Genomic DNA, 15,554 nt, shown 5'->3' with positions numbered 1-15,554 from the left:
ATTGAAAATGTTGCACTCGTCTGACGGTTGAACGCATTAAATTCTGACATATTTACGTACACGAAAACTTTGTCAACAACATATTTTCGGTCATGATTCGTAAAATCAAATATAAAAACAGTTCTTGTAAAGCTGCCAAACACCGTTATGTCATTAAAATACTACACAGGCCCAACTTTTTAATGGAAAAATACTGCCTTAAGTAATCTCAACGTGTAAAATTAAATATCCACGAGCTTACTTCGGCAAAAAATATATTACAGTTAAAAAAGCATTGAATATAAATGACATTTTCCTTGGTTACGGGCATTAGTTGAAGGTACTGCGTAAAATGATCTCTGGCTTTAATAAAATAAAACATATTTATAAATAAATGAGCAAATCTTACTATAAATAGGCTGAAACACTAAATCAAATATTCACGATCAATAGAAAGATTCACTACTATTACTTCTGATCAATGTCGAGGGAGAGAAAAATGTACAAGTTTTTCGAATAAGCTCCAATTGTAAGCTCTGCCAAGCGCAACGCGCTAAACACAATACAAAGAAGGCAAAAAGAGTTCAAAAGTAATTCATTACTCGTTTTCCATTTAAATATAATATAAATAACATATATGACGCAAGGCTACTTCACACGACGTCTAAATGTCAACTCCAGCAAACGTTAACGGTGTACCGTACGGAGAATAACACACCTCACGAAATGCGCACAACCAGCCGTCATGCCAGACCGACGGATAATATAAAAGATTGTAATAGGTAGTTTAGTAAGCCGGAAGCTCAGCGGCCGGTGTCTTCACTGCCGCTTGGCTCGGCCGGTATATCTTGCCCGGTCGAGACGTCGTCAGTGGCGTCGTGGGACGGCCCCTGGTCGGTGTCTTCAACAGAGGTTGCGTCGCCAGCCTCGTCGTCGAAGGAGAAGTTGTAGTTGTCGCTCAAGGTCTCGTGCTGCTCACGCTCCATGATCTCTTCCTTCTGGGCTCCCTAAAATGACATACAAACACAGTCACATGATTGTTTTTAACTCCTAGCTTCGCTTTGAGTCTTACATACAGGAATTGTTATTCACATGCATTAGAGTATAATTTGAAAATAAACAGAATGTGGTTCAATAAAAAGATGAACCAGGAGGAAACTCATGGTATAATTTCAATCAGAACTTCATAGGAATGACTCAGAACAAGGTATTTACAGAAAAATCTTTCAAAGTATGCGAGTGAACTAAAAAAAAGTTTCAGTGAACTAAAATTCCAGCCTGTATCATAAATGAACCTTCCTTCCATTCCCTTCAAGCTTTGATCATCGTGCGAGTGGTCGCATTATTACATTTTAATGCGGTGTTTACAACTGATGAGGTAGGTATGTTATTATTTTGAATTATTAGCTACAGACCATGAGCTTGACGACGAGGGTCTCCACACTCGCCGCCTGCTCCGCCGAGAGTTTGTTGTCCATGCCGCCGAATTCCGCCCCTGGAGTTAAAATCTGCACTTCGATCTTGTGTTCTGAACGGTAGGGAATTTAAAAGAAAAAATAAAATCAACAGAACGGAAATCATAAAAATGGACATGAAACTATAAGTTTTGAAAGTATCACTTTAAAAAAAAGATACGCAAACATGAGTAAATTCAAAAGGAAATATCATCATAACGACAATGAATATTGCCATCAACATAGAAAAACGAAAAAAAAAATATTTTCACGAATGCACAACTGAATGAAAATAAAATAACTTTTAAAGACTGATTAGATGTCAGGAAATTGCAAAAAAATGCAAAAAAGTTCGCATGGACGCATTAAACGAAGTATTAAACGAAAAAAGGAATTTCCAGTTCTAAATTTACATAATAATATGAGAATAATTATGCGCAATTTTGAACCTTATTTTAATTTTGAAGTATAGTCTATAGAGCAGATATAACAATGTAAGCAAATAATAGCTGAGAAAACTTATTGACCGATAAATTTCCATACTTAAAAACCCCTCAATGAAATTCTGGCAACTTTCAAGTACTATTGAAATATTTTATTGAGAACAGTAACACAATATAGTGTAATGAGTAGCTTGAAAATAAAAATAGAACACGACAACTCTAAAAAGCGTAATATATTCCCCAGAACTCAAACATGTGTTATATTAGACACAGCACACGATAACTAGAAATAGTGCAGCGTATGGGCATCATAAAAACGCGACAAATCACATGATATTTAGAAATAATGCAGAGTTTAAGCATCATAAAAATAACGCGACAATTCACATGATATTTAGAAATAGTGAAGCGTTTAAGCATCATAAAAATAACGCGACAAATCACATGATATTTAGAATTAGTGCAGAGTTTAAGCATCATAAAAAAAACGCGACAATTCACATGATAACTAGAAATAGTGCAGAGTTTAAGCATCAAAAATAACGCGACAATTCACATGATATTTAGAAATAGTGCAGAGTTTAAGCATCATAAAAATAACGCACTATTGACGTCAATGCCAGCCTCCTTGATCTTGTTCTTAATGCTCTGCTGCAGGGAGCTGATCACAACACTCGCCTCCTTCTCGCCCTCACCGCGCTTGCCCTGCACACAACACAAAACATCAGATATCTTGGAAACGAAATTAGAAATGACGCTCAAAAACCTGTTGTAATAAATAAAAAACATTTTTTCATAGAAAAACATTGCTGAATGAAAGATTAATAATCTTTGTCCGTTGGTCTCGGCTTTAAAAAATATATAAATAACTACAACTTTCAATCAATCATTTCAATCAACTTTCAATAGCAAAGTATGTCATAGACGAAATAAATTGTCAATACTTTTAGAAAATTTGATATATTAGTAAATAAGAAAAATTTGGCTGTTCCCACAAAAGTTTCATGTCTAATAATAGCGAAAAAATAGATGGGTGTGAAAGATGAAGCATCGTTAAAAATTAAGAGATGTTAAGTTCTGGGATTACTGCGCCAAATCCAGTATAATGAAAATGGAGGCTATAGTTGCTGTTTATCATAGTAAAGATACATGATTAGAATCATGAAATAAATTTTAGTAAAGTTAGACCAGTTGACGTACTGACCACATACACCGACAATATAACCCTCACAAGAAGAAACCATTGCTTCTGATGAAATTGAGATTCCCCCACGTTCATTCTTACAGATATACATTTCTATTTATTCACTCTCCTAATTACATTATCATTATTATCAATTTTGCACTGCAGAAAAGGGGAGCGAGGAGACCTTAGCATCGGTCAGCCTTGCAGTTCATAGTCTCATCAAGGAAATCAAATTTAAACCTCACAACATCTTTAAAAAATTAGATGCAATCGTCAATTGAAGAAATCTCCATTTAGACCTAGGTTTTTCTCACCTTAGCGGAATTCTTGCTTAGTTTTGATTCATCGTCCTTTGATCCAGCATCTGCAATGAAAGAAATTGGCATGGAAATAAATTTCAATATCTAACAAATAAGTTCGAATTAAAACATGGGACATGAATAACATTAAATGGCAAATTTCACGTACTGAAATATTTTATTGAGAACAGTAACACGAAATAGTGTTACTGTTCGTAACTGTTCTCTTAACACTCTGTTCACTTACTGTTCGCTAGGTCACTTAAAAACGCAAGGTCTTTAGTTTCAATGACACTTCATAGCCATAACTCGACATCCACGCATAGAATGAATGTTAGTAACTAACTAAATGCTCACCATGATCAGAGAGATACTCTTTGATGAACTCATCAACCATCTTATTAGAGAGAAGTTCGAAGATATCTTTAGTGTCATCTTTCTTTGCATGGTCTTCGTTGCCCTGTTCCTCCTTGGCGGCCATGGCATCCTTAACAATCTTCTCGGCCTCGGCCACGACTTTAGCATCCATGATTGCGTTCATGTCGCCTACGCTGTTCAAAGTTTCCTGGGCCTGCGATAATAAAAAATGTAACTCAGCACTCACTGCAGTGAGTGACAGAGAGCGCATTTTCTCGTTCGTCCACGGACAGACAGACGGACGGACAGAAGGACGGACGGACGGACATGACGAGCACAATAGCGCCTTTTTTCCATATATGAGAAAATGCGCTAAAAATGCATCCCTGTTTCACATGAAAGTGACACAACGAGGGCCAACTTGTACATATTTCCTATCACACGTTTCACAGCAACAAACATGCTAATTTTCAAAAATATATATAGATTAAGAAACTCTAAGTCTGTTGTCACAGAATAAATTGAAGATTGTCTGTCATACGGAATAAATTGACGATTGAATTTGAAACAAGCAAGGTCAAAATAAAAAAATTGTACCTGTCGAACGGTAATTGTTTGTTAACGTTCATTGAGGGCATAATTTGTACATAATTCTAGCTCAAGCTGCAAATGTTCGATCAAAAAAGCTATGTATTCAAACTCATACGAACCTTTGAAATAATTTTTTCGTTTTTCTTCACGCGCCACTGCACCCATTCATCAGTACCAAACTCGGGCTCTACTTCCTTCTTCCTTGCCGCAGTCATCTGCTGTAAGGAAGAAATAATACAAAATGTAATTTATTCTCACCAGAATCAAATACTTCAAGACATCTGGCCAACATACAATGTTGGTGCATTGACATCGTTCATCTGAGACACGTACAAGGCAGCATAATTCAGTCTCCTATGTTTCTGTAGTCAGGCAGTTCAATAAAAATCAATTAATGCGCGAGATGGGAGGAAATTCAAATGAATCCTAGCCGTGAGCACCCAAGAAGAAAAACTAATCGAAATTATTCCCAATAGGAAACTACTAGTCCATCCCCCAAAACCTAGTAAAAACCCTGTCATATTAAATCGTCAACAATGCATTTACATTCCCTGTTACACTCACAATCACAGTATCATCTGTCTCAGAATCTAGAGGTAGGAATTAATGATAACACAATTCATATCTTTATGAAAATCACTTGATAGCTTAAATCGCAAGTTTATCAAGAATTCAAAAGGTAAGAAAAACAACCAAAAAATTCACCATTTCCTGAGAATGAAAACGTTTCGGAGTCCAGCTCCATCGTCAGTTCAAAACTTTTTTTGAACTGACGATGGAGCTGGACTGCGAAACGTTTTCATTCTCAAGAAATGGTGAATTTTTTAGCTGTCCTTTTTTGTTTGCTTTCAAATTCTTGAATTCATATCTTTACCTTTGTTTTGTTCTTCATGTTTTTCACTTTGAGAGCGAGCGTGCGCCAGAGCTGCAGCTTCGCAAAGTCTCCCCTCTTCTCCGCGAGGTCTGAGAGCGCAGAAAGCTCTTCGTCCAGGTCTGATAGCGTCTCGTCCAGCAACTCCTGCAGCTCGTCCTGGACACAACAATTATTACTCAACTTTCAAAATAAACTTCTCTAAGAAAGTATTCAGTTCATAGTTGAAAGGAATAACTCGAAGAATGCTTTTTAGCGCAGTTTCACATTTATGGAAAAAATTCCCTTTTGTGCTCGTCATGTCCGTCCGTCCGTGACTTCACGTTTTCGTCGATGAGAAAATGCACTCTCTTTCACTCACTACAGTTAGTACCGAGTTATATTTTTTATAATGTTTGATAACATATTTTCCTAACTGCATTTTTATTATAAATTTTGCACTGCAGAAAGCTTTAACAGTAGATAATAATAATTTAAATTTTATCCTCAATAGAAATTAGACTCACGGTGCCTGCGGACAGCTGTTCTCTCAATTTATTCAGGTTGGAAGTGCTTCCCAGATTAACATCTGTCATCTGCAGGACATGAGTTATAACAGCTTAAACAATTTTCAGAGCCCTAAAGAGTTTCAGAATATCGTTTGTTTTGTCATTGCTAACAATAAAATATGAGTGGAGAGTTGACTCACATAGGTAAATTTTATAAGTTTTTGTCCTGCAGAGTGAAATTTCTGCTAAGAAATTCATAACTAAATCAAATAATGGCTAGCCTAACTTTACAAGCTGAGGGCACAGTTACCAGATCCTAAAATATGAATAGCATTGATGAAGGCTAATACATTGGTAAATAAAGGATTAAATGAGCTTGCCGATAACTATATAATCATGACATACATCTGTGATCTTTTTCTAACTAATCCCGCAATAGCTAATATTAACATAGAAAATTTGCACTGTAGTCTCATTTGGAAGAAACATGTAAAATAAGAGTTTTTTAAACAAAATTCAATTACCTCGCTGTAGTGCTTTCCGATTCGCTGTATTATTCTATCAAGATGCGTCTCTGATTTTGTTAGCTTCGCCTCACGATCCACACTTGTAATGTCCACCTTCTCGACACCTTCGCGGTCTTCAGTTTCCACTTGTCCGTCACTGTCATCCTTAACAAGGGGAGACTCGTCCTGTTCGTTGTCATCCTTGTTGTTGTTGTCATCCTTCACAAGGGGAGACTCGTCCTGCTCGTCTGGTTCATCTTCCATGTTCACAGCGACCTCAATGACGCTGCCGACACCCACAGCCTCAGTAAGCTGGACTTCGAGCTGAGCAGGATCCTGATTGTTATCTAATAATACTTCGAGCTGAGCAGGATCCTGATTGTTATCTAATAATACTTCGAGCTGACCAGGATCCTGATTGTTATCTATTTCTGCTGAGCCAGTGAGAGAAGATGATCCTTCTGTGCTACCACTGACTACTTCGTCCTGAGCGTCTGTCATAGATGATGCAGCTGGTGGAGAACTGGCCTCAGCATTACCTGAGGTAATACAATAATATATTAATGGAAAACCGTCGAGGACACAGACATATTGTTCTTGGCCTGTATTTTAGGCTTAGCCACATTCACGGACAGAACTGGTGCTTCAGCATTACCTGCGGTAATACAATAACATATTAATCGAAAACCGTTGAGGACATAGATGTATTGTTCTTAATTAAAACAAAAACATTAGCTTCTAAATAAAAGAAGTTAATACAAAGAAAAAAAAGAAAGACATGTATTGTGATCAGACTCAGCTTTCTATGATCAAAACTGCACACAGTAAATTCACTGCCACCTTCACGAGCGTCACCGAAGGGATTCTTGATATCTTTAAAAGCTGATCCCAGGCTGAAGAGTTTGATATTAATGTCACTCTCTTCAACAGGCTGGAGACCTGCCAGAGCAGCAGCCTTTGCTCTTTCTTCAGCTTCTTTCTTCTTGCCTGCACACAATAGAAAAAAGTTATTAAACTATACAAATTCAAGACTTCAATAAATTTACTCCAAAGATCTTAATATTTCAGGACCACAATGACAATAGTACATTTTTCCTAATAGAATTTCCTTGAAAAAAACAAGCGCCCATACATGCAAAAAAAAATAATAAATTAAATTCTAGAGTATGTGAGCAACAGCAATGTGGCTGTAATCATGAAATGTAATCCATATGCAGTCATCAATGTTTGATTACTCAGCTAATTTCTCCTCTTACATTGCATAACAACACAATTGTGCATCAGACTTTACTTCTAGTATACTCGGTACTTTAATTTTTTTGCTTTCGGACTCAGTTACTATATATGTTTTGTGTAGATCAAAAGCAGGTAGATTATACCTCACCCGCTTTTCCTGGTGCCAGTCACACAGTCTAATGATGGTATCTGCCTCTGGTCTTACTCTCTAGTCATATAAAAAGATCTACGACCATTTCTGCTTATATATACACGAGTACTAATTGGCATATACTCATTAAAAACTGAGTTTTAATAATACCAAACAGAGACTTTAACTTGAAGAAAACCTAAAGTTCTTTGTATGATCAGTTAAATACCCACGGTTTTGTCTCTGTGTGTATTGCTTGAGCTTGTGCTCCTCTAGTACAGGAGCGCAGCTGATCTGATGAGGTGTACGGGATGGATGTGGGCGAAGGTATGGGTGATGACAGACGCGCGTTGTGGCAATAGTAACGATGTAACGACACGACTCTGGCTCATCCACACGCTCTATGTAGTCTCCCACGTCTGTCTCACACTTGAACTGAAATATTCATTTGATAATTAGGTACTGATGAACATATAAATAACAGATTGCAAATTATCAAGGCAATAGTAACGATGTAACGACACGACTCTGGCTCATCCACACGCTCTATGTAGTCTCCCACGTCTGTCTCACACTTGAACTGAAATATTCATTTGATAATTAGGTACTGATGAACATATAAATAACAGATTGCAAATTATCAAGGCAATGGTAACAATGTAACGGCATGACTCTGGCTCATCCACACGCTCTATGTAGTCTCCCACGTCTGTCTCACACTTGAACTGAAATATTCATTTGACAATTGGGTACTGATGAACATATGAATAATAGATAGCAAATAATCAAGGCAATAGTACAACAGATAGCAAATTATCAAGGCAATAGTAACGATGTAACGGCAGGACTCGGGCTCATCTACACGCTCTATGTAGTCTCCCACGTCTGTCTCACACTTGAACTGAAATATTCATTTAATAATTAGGTATTGATGAACATATAAACAACTGAGTGCACATTATCAAGAGATTGTTATGAAGCAATGGTAAGTTATATGTGAATACATAATTTTGATAGTGAGCTTAACATATGATCAGAAAGCTCAGGTAAAAGTCACCATCATAAAACAATTAGTAAAGAAAACATCCGTTTGAAGGCTGTCAGCACTGTTTGGGCACACCATAAACATAAAGTTATATTCCTACTCATCAGCCACGGCACTGAATATAGGAAGAATTTTAATTTATCTACATTAGAAATAATATGAATTCAATGGGGAAAAGTTCAGAATTAATAGTTTCAGAAATGATCAAAATTTAATAGGAACTATTAACTGCTAAAAAAGTGCAAAATATAGCATTTAAATTAAAAACTTGCTGAACAACACTGACATTGCTCAGGTTGGACAATTGCCAAGATTTTAGAATCCATAGCCCTAGGTTTCCCCACAGCATTAACATTAATTCTCAAACATAAGCAATGGTTATTGCATTGTGAGGGAATGGTTTTTTGCGGTGTGTATTCATGTTGCCATTCCTTCTCTCATGCTTTTCTCCCAAATCCCTCGTGTTAGAGACTGCCATTTTATATACCTCTGCCAGACGAACAAAATTTTAGATCTTCCTAATGCAATCAGTATGGTAGATAGGTGCTTGTAAATCTTAACATAATTACAGTGCCAGGCTACTAGGTAGCACACACGTACATAGTTAGTCTAAAATATTTAAATTATGTTAAGTAACAGTTAAAAACTAACTTTTCAAAAAATTTAAATTATAGCATCACTAAACAGTCTAAAATATTTAAATCATGTTAAGTACCTAACAGTTAAAATCTAACTTTTCTAGAAGTTTAAACCCTAACTCTGTTTAAACTTAAAGTTTAAACCCCATCACTAACTCTGACTTCACTCCTCCTTGGTTCATTAGTGAGATCACACTTTGTGCCGTTAGTGTAATACTGGCTGTGGAAGCGCTGAAGTCTGTTGCTGTTGCGCCCTGATGCCACATCAGCACCACCCTTGCCACCAGCGCTCCAGTCATATTCACTTTCAAATCGACCAAGGATTAGTACTGCACCTGCGATTTTACCTCCTGCAAAAATGTGAGTAAGAGCATTTGGTAATAAAACTAGCTTCAATTTAGGCAGTACACAATTTTTATAATATAGTGAGAAGAGTTTTTACCTCCTGTAGAAATGTGAGTGAGAGCATTAAGCATTTGGTAATAATACTAGCTTCGATTTATGCAGTAAAAAAATATTACAATATTTTGGGAATAGTTAAATTTACAATTTAAATGTATGATAATGTTGTCCAACAGGATCTCTTGATATTCTTTACAATTTTTTTTTTTTCAAATATTACTGATGAAATACTTATATTTGACAACCACTGAATGTAATAGGTTGAAATTTTTTCTCTCAAATAGAAAGAAATATCAATAAAAATTCAAGTATGAAGGCTCTCTACTTACCCTCCATGTGATACTGCTTGATGACTTGACCGTAGCAGAACTCATATGTCCACCAGTCCTTCTTTGATAGCAAACAAGGAGCTTCTTCCATTGGCTTCAATAACTCTGAAAAAATAATAATCACTTATTTCTTCTAATTCATTATCTTTTACTCTAAACATAATAAAATCAACATGATACAAACAAATCCATCTTTCACATTTTTGAGCAATACCGTAATAAATCTTGAATGTTATTCAATTTATCATAAAAATTGTTAAGGACAGAGCCTAAAGAACATAAGTTGTGGACATGCCTGATATATCAACGGTGTCCACCTGAGCAGCGGTCTCATATACACATCTAGATGTGTATAANCTTTGCTGCCACTGCTTTTGAGGTCCAAATTTATCATAAAAATTGTTAAGGACATAGCCTAAAGAACATAAGTTGAGGACATGCCTGATATATCAACGGTGTCCACTTGAGCAGCGGTCTCATCTTTGCTGCCGCTGCTTTTGAGGTCCAGCGGGATGATGGGGAGAGTGCAGGCATATTCTTGTCCTTGTCGATTCACCATCATCAAGACATCTTCATTGAACTGAAAAAAATTGCAAATTCATAAGTACACAAATCAAATTAAGGAGATTACTTATAATCAAATTGAATGATATATCATACAAGAAATCCTAATGATAAAGCTATTATATATAACATGAGTAACTACTCTATTCCTGCTTAAATATAACATGAGTTACTCTCTATTCCTGCTTAAAATATATGTATTTAATATTTTAAATTATTAAGATTTTTTTAATATTTTGAAATTTTTTAGAAATTTGCATTAGTATACACAAAACATATATATCTGTATTTCTAGGTATAAAAAATATGATCTTGGAATCTTGCAACATATTATTCAAACTCCACAAAGTGGCCGGTAAGAAAATTTGGCAATTGGGTTGCCAAAATCAGGTTTTAAGCCTGTATGTTACTAGTATTATTGAGGACTTGTTGCCAGTACTACCTACCATCAATAATACAAGGTTGCCACTCAGCAGAAGCAGATCCTACACTAACCTTGCCAATAATCACTGAAACCCTAATACTTTTCAAAACTACAATTGGAGGGTTAAATAACCACATGACAGCTATGAAGATATTTTCATCACACTAAAAAAATGTGATCTAGTTTTGTTTTTAAAACAGCTAGTTCCTATTGAAAACTGGCAACTCATGTGCTGTGGCAGCAATGTTAATGGTATTGACAGCAAACCTTCAACTACCTCAAGTTATCTTGGCAAAAATATGTGAATTGAAGAATTCTAAGAGTAATGCATTGGCAAGATCTTTAGAAAATATAAATTTTGCAGATGATGTGTTGCAAAAGGTCACAAGATTTTTGCTCACTATATAGGTAGTGGCCACGGGCCAGGGCGCAGAGAGTGAGTGAAGATTTGAAGATCTTTGGTGATGCATCAGCAGCAAAATTTTTGTCTTCTAAAGATCTTGCTGATGCATATAGAAATTAATGTAAATATCCTGAATCTTTGGCAACAATTTCTGCAGATAGTTTTTTTTCATAATACAGTATCGTCAAATGGTACTAATCAACTTCATGGTTGCATTTTTTTTAAATGCAGGCTGAACTCACCTTCCTCTAAGATTCCATTAGACAATTTAGAATTAAAAAAAAATGAGGCTGTGCATAATAAGTACTGTCAACAAATAGATATGTATTTACTTATGTCAAGATCGATTTAGATTTGAAGATTTTATGAAGGAAGAAGTGCAAAAAATATCATTTGGCACATTCATTTAACTATATGAATATGCTCATTTAGCACATTTACCGACTATAGTATGCAAAGATACGCTTTTCAAATATTCAATAGGAATTTTGATGGGTCTTCTTCAAAATGATACAACTCATTTTCATTAATAATAATGATAGCAGATATGAGAATTTCAGTACAGGAGCTGCATTCTTGGTATATGATATTTGATAATACCAATTGATAATACCAAATTATCAAATTGCAGTAATACCAATTTTTTATTGCAATTTGATAATTGCAACGGGATTCTCTAACATAAGGGATTACCAATCCCAGCAACACCAAGCGGGATGCATTTTGCCATAATGAAAGGTTTCTTAGACTTTATTTTGAATGCAGGAAAGAGTTTGTAATTTCTTAGAATAACCTTAATGATAGAGGCAAAAATGAAACAACCCACTTACTACTATGTTTATTTTAATGGAGTTACAACTTAAATAGAAACATGGGAGTGTATTTATATATAAGTATATTTATTATAAAATTGCCAAAACTAAATCACTTATTTTACAAGTAATATCTATAGAGGAACCTTTTGCCTTAAAAACACATCCCCAAATAATCATTGTTCAATTTTTGTGGAAATATGATTCTTCTCTGCTTTTTTGTAGGTAATCATTTTATGCTCAAATTTTTTTTCAAAGAAGCTAAGGTGCTCTCACTTCTACGCCTTCAGAAGATCTTGCTGAAGCATTTGCATTTAAATTATTGCATTTAAGATATTAGCCAGTCTTTGGCCAACTATTTAGAAAAAAGTAAGGTTTCCAATACATTGGCAAAGCTGGGCAGCGCTACTTTGAAATGTAGCGGCCACTACCGCTATGGCTACATGCTCTAAATGTAGCAGGTGCTACTGCTACATTGCCTTAAATCTAGTGCCGCTACCAATACTGAAAAAGTGAAAATGTAGCGGCCGCTACATGTAGCGCGCTACTGCTCACCTCTGCAAGTAACAACTAACATGTTTACACTATTAACAGGCTGGGGTTGACAACATTACATCGAAATCTTTCGTACAGTTTTATTCTGTAATTTATATTATGTATGTATCATGCTGGTTTTTAAATAATATTTAATACTATTAAGTAAAATCTGAAGGCTTTATCTATAAATGTAGCAGTAGTGCTGTGGTGACAAAACCATATATTGCTGCTTAAATATGTAGCGGGCAGTACCGCTACTGCTACATTGCCTTCAATATAGCGCCGCTACCGCTACTGAAAATGTAGCAGCCGCTACATGTAGCACACTACTGCCCACCTCTGTCCATTGGATTAATCAGGATGCAGTGAAGCTTGTACAGAAATCAGTTGCGATGAGTTTTGGCCAAAATATACTGCAAAACGTAAACAACAAATAGTTGCAGTTACTTCAGTCTTCAGAGTACCATAGTCAGACTGCATTATCACATGTTCTGATGACAGTTAAGTGAAAACAAATGTTAGTGTTTCTGAACCATCATACTGCTTTTAGGGTAAAATTAGTTATTTGGGGTGATACGTGCATGTGAGCTTGTAAATAAGTTTGTGGCTTGTAAATGGCTTTTCATTACCCAGCTTAAATGGCTTTTCATTAAGAATTACCTGGAGATGATTTTGAAAATGGTTAACGATGCTTTTGTCCAAAAACTTATATATTGGCAATGCTGCTTGTACTCTTCTGCACCCTGATGTGATACAAAACATTAATCAAATCAAAAGTAGAACATTTTAACAAAAACGTTAAAAATGCCTAATACTTCATACATGCTATATCAATCCTGGTGTTGTAAAATAACAAAATGTGAACGTGAATTATGAAGTTATGAACGTGTCTGAATATGAGTTACTCAGTTAGGCAAAAAATTAGTTTGCCACCATGCATTGACTTGTTTACATTACAATGAACACATTCTGCAGGATATTTTGGCAGGAATGGTAAAGCAATGCAGATTGTGGAAGTTGAAAATTTTATAAAATGACATGTTTGTGAAGTGCAAACCGCAATTTTTTCAATCAAACAAAAATTTATGACATTTGAGCTGCAAGATTTCATACCCCACTATGCAGAGGGTGGATGCAGCGTCGGCAATATATGGATTTTTAAGCCCAAAGCGTCGCCGGCCATTTTAAATATTCGTTGCCGGGTAATTTTTAATGAAAAGCCATTTACGCTGAGTAATGATGAATTATTTACAAGCCACGAACTTATTACAAGGTTGCATGCACGTGTTACCCCAAATAGCTAATTTTACCCTAAAAACAGTCCGGTTGTACAGCAAGTGTCAACTGAACAAGTAATAAAGCAGTCTGACCGCTCTAATGCTGTCTCTTATACACATCTAGATGTGTATAAGAGACAGCATGGGGGTTACGTAAGTTACGTTACCCACTCACCTTTATATAAAGGGTCGGATTGTTCATCGAAATTTTACAAAAAGCTCTTAGGTTGGGTTAAGTCAGCCAAGTTCCTTTTTTTAGATAGCATTTTGATCTAAAAGGAACCTGGGCGAACCAACCCAACCTGCGAGTTGGCGTTAGGTTGTGATCTCTCGATGTGGCAATGTATCTCCAGATTTATGGGTGGTGGTGCGGAATAGCAGCCCCTGGGTGGTGCGGAATAGCAGCCTATATCGTAACCTAACCTAACCTAACCTAGCGCGATTTTAGGGTTTTACATAGGTTTACAGTCATTCCCAGATCGATTTAGTTCAAAAATGTTTTCCGATTTTTCGCCGATTTCGCAGATTTTAGGCATTTTTAGCGCGATTTTTGGGTCGGAAAAAAATTGGTTTTCCGATGCCGACCGCCAAAAATGGATTTCAGATTCGTAATCTACACCCCAAAAAACATATAATTCAAAAAAAAAACACCCTTTTTTTTGGATGTAGTTAATCTGCAATAATACCCAAAACATTAATGACTAATCAAAGAAAAAGTACAAAATTCTAACAAAACAAACTTTAAAATAGCTTAACACAAGTCACAAGTCCATGACTAATGACTTGTGACTTGAAGTCATCCCAGTCCTGGTGTAAATAAATAACGAAAAGTGAATTATGAAGTTATGAACAGGGGTGAAAGTGAGTTGGGCAAAAAATTAGTTTGCCACCATGTTAAACTACTCGTACTCATTGTCTGATTGACAGTAGTTAATCGATTACAAGTAGGCTACGTACCTACCTACAAAAGCCAATGTCAACAAACCTTATCCTTGAGGATGGGAGTTCCCATGATATCCATGCCATAGTATATTGAATTTATTTCATCGATATCAAAAGTTGCTTCAGATGTTAGGCACCAGCTTCCAAATAATAATAAAAATAAACTAATGTGACCCGTAAAACTCATGATTTGTTTTCTCGCAATGACATAAAACTGCAGTATAACGTCTTCGCCATCCGCAATATTGTTGAACTGTTGATTAAAACTTACTTATCCGCACAATTTCAGAACCAATGTGAGCCACGGATAAAAATTATTCATTTTGACGCTGCAAACACGAGTTAATAAAGGCAATTTTTATATAGTTCTAAATAGTCTTATTGTTTCATGGTGAAAAATATTAAATTTTATAATTGATATATGATCATCATAAAATATTATAGATGATCATTAAATGGCTGGGAGATTAGAACGAGATTTTTTATAGGCGTTGTGGCAAGTTTATTTGATTTTCCTAAGATGACTGCGAGAATCCTATTTTAAAATTCAAGATTATTTAAGAAGTAAAATTGAACTTTCAATCATAATAAAGCAAGCACAACGAGCAACGACAGAGAAGGATGACACTCTGCATGATTGA

General features: G+C 35.8%; 1 protein-coding gene across 1 annotated transcript; it reads right to left on the bottom strand.

Annotated features, from left to right (window-relative positions):
- Window positions 1-352: 352 nt before the first annotated feature.
- Window positions 353-15,151, bottom strand: LOC108672473 (protein OS-9). Its single transcript, XM_047881177.1, has 17 exons — window positions 14,957-15,151; window positions 10,396-10,534; window positions 9,955-10,059; window positions 9,380-9,573; window positions 8,364-8,441; window positions 8,055-8,120; window positions 7,774-7,909; window positions 7,015-7,161; window positions 6,193-6,713; window positions 5,687-5,755; window positions 5,184-5,339; window positions 4,429-4,527; window positions 3,719-3,932; window positions 3,377-3,426; window positions 2,482-2,581; window positions 1,395-1,507; window positions 353-986 (listed from the first exon to the last, which is right to left on the bottom strand). The coding sequence occupies exons 1-17, from the start codon at window positions 15,098-15,100 to the stop codon at window positions 783-785; spliced, it is 2,535 nt and encodes an 844-aa protein (XP_047737133.1). The 5' UTR covers window positions 15,101-15,151; the 3' UTR covers window positions 353-782.
- Between the last annotated feature and the right edge of the window lie 403 nt (window positions 15,152-15,554).

Source organism: Hyalella azteca, unplaced genomic scaffold (assembly GCF_000764305.2).
Source record: "Hyalella azteca isolate HAZT.00-mixed unplaced genomic scaffold, Hazt_2.0.2 contig7236, whole genome shotgun sequence".
NCBI classification, from domain to species: Eukaryota; Metazoa; Arthropoda; class Malacostraca; order Amphipoda; family Hyalellidae; genus Hyalella; species Hyalella azteca.
The sequence above is the reverse complement of the archived record's forward strand: the minus strand, read 5'-3'. Positions and strand labels throughout refer to the sequence as shown.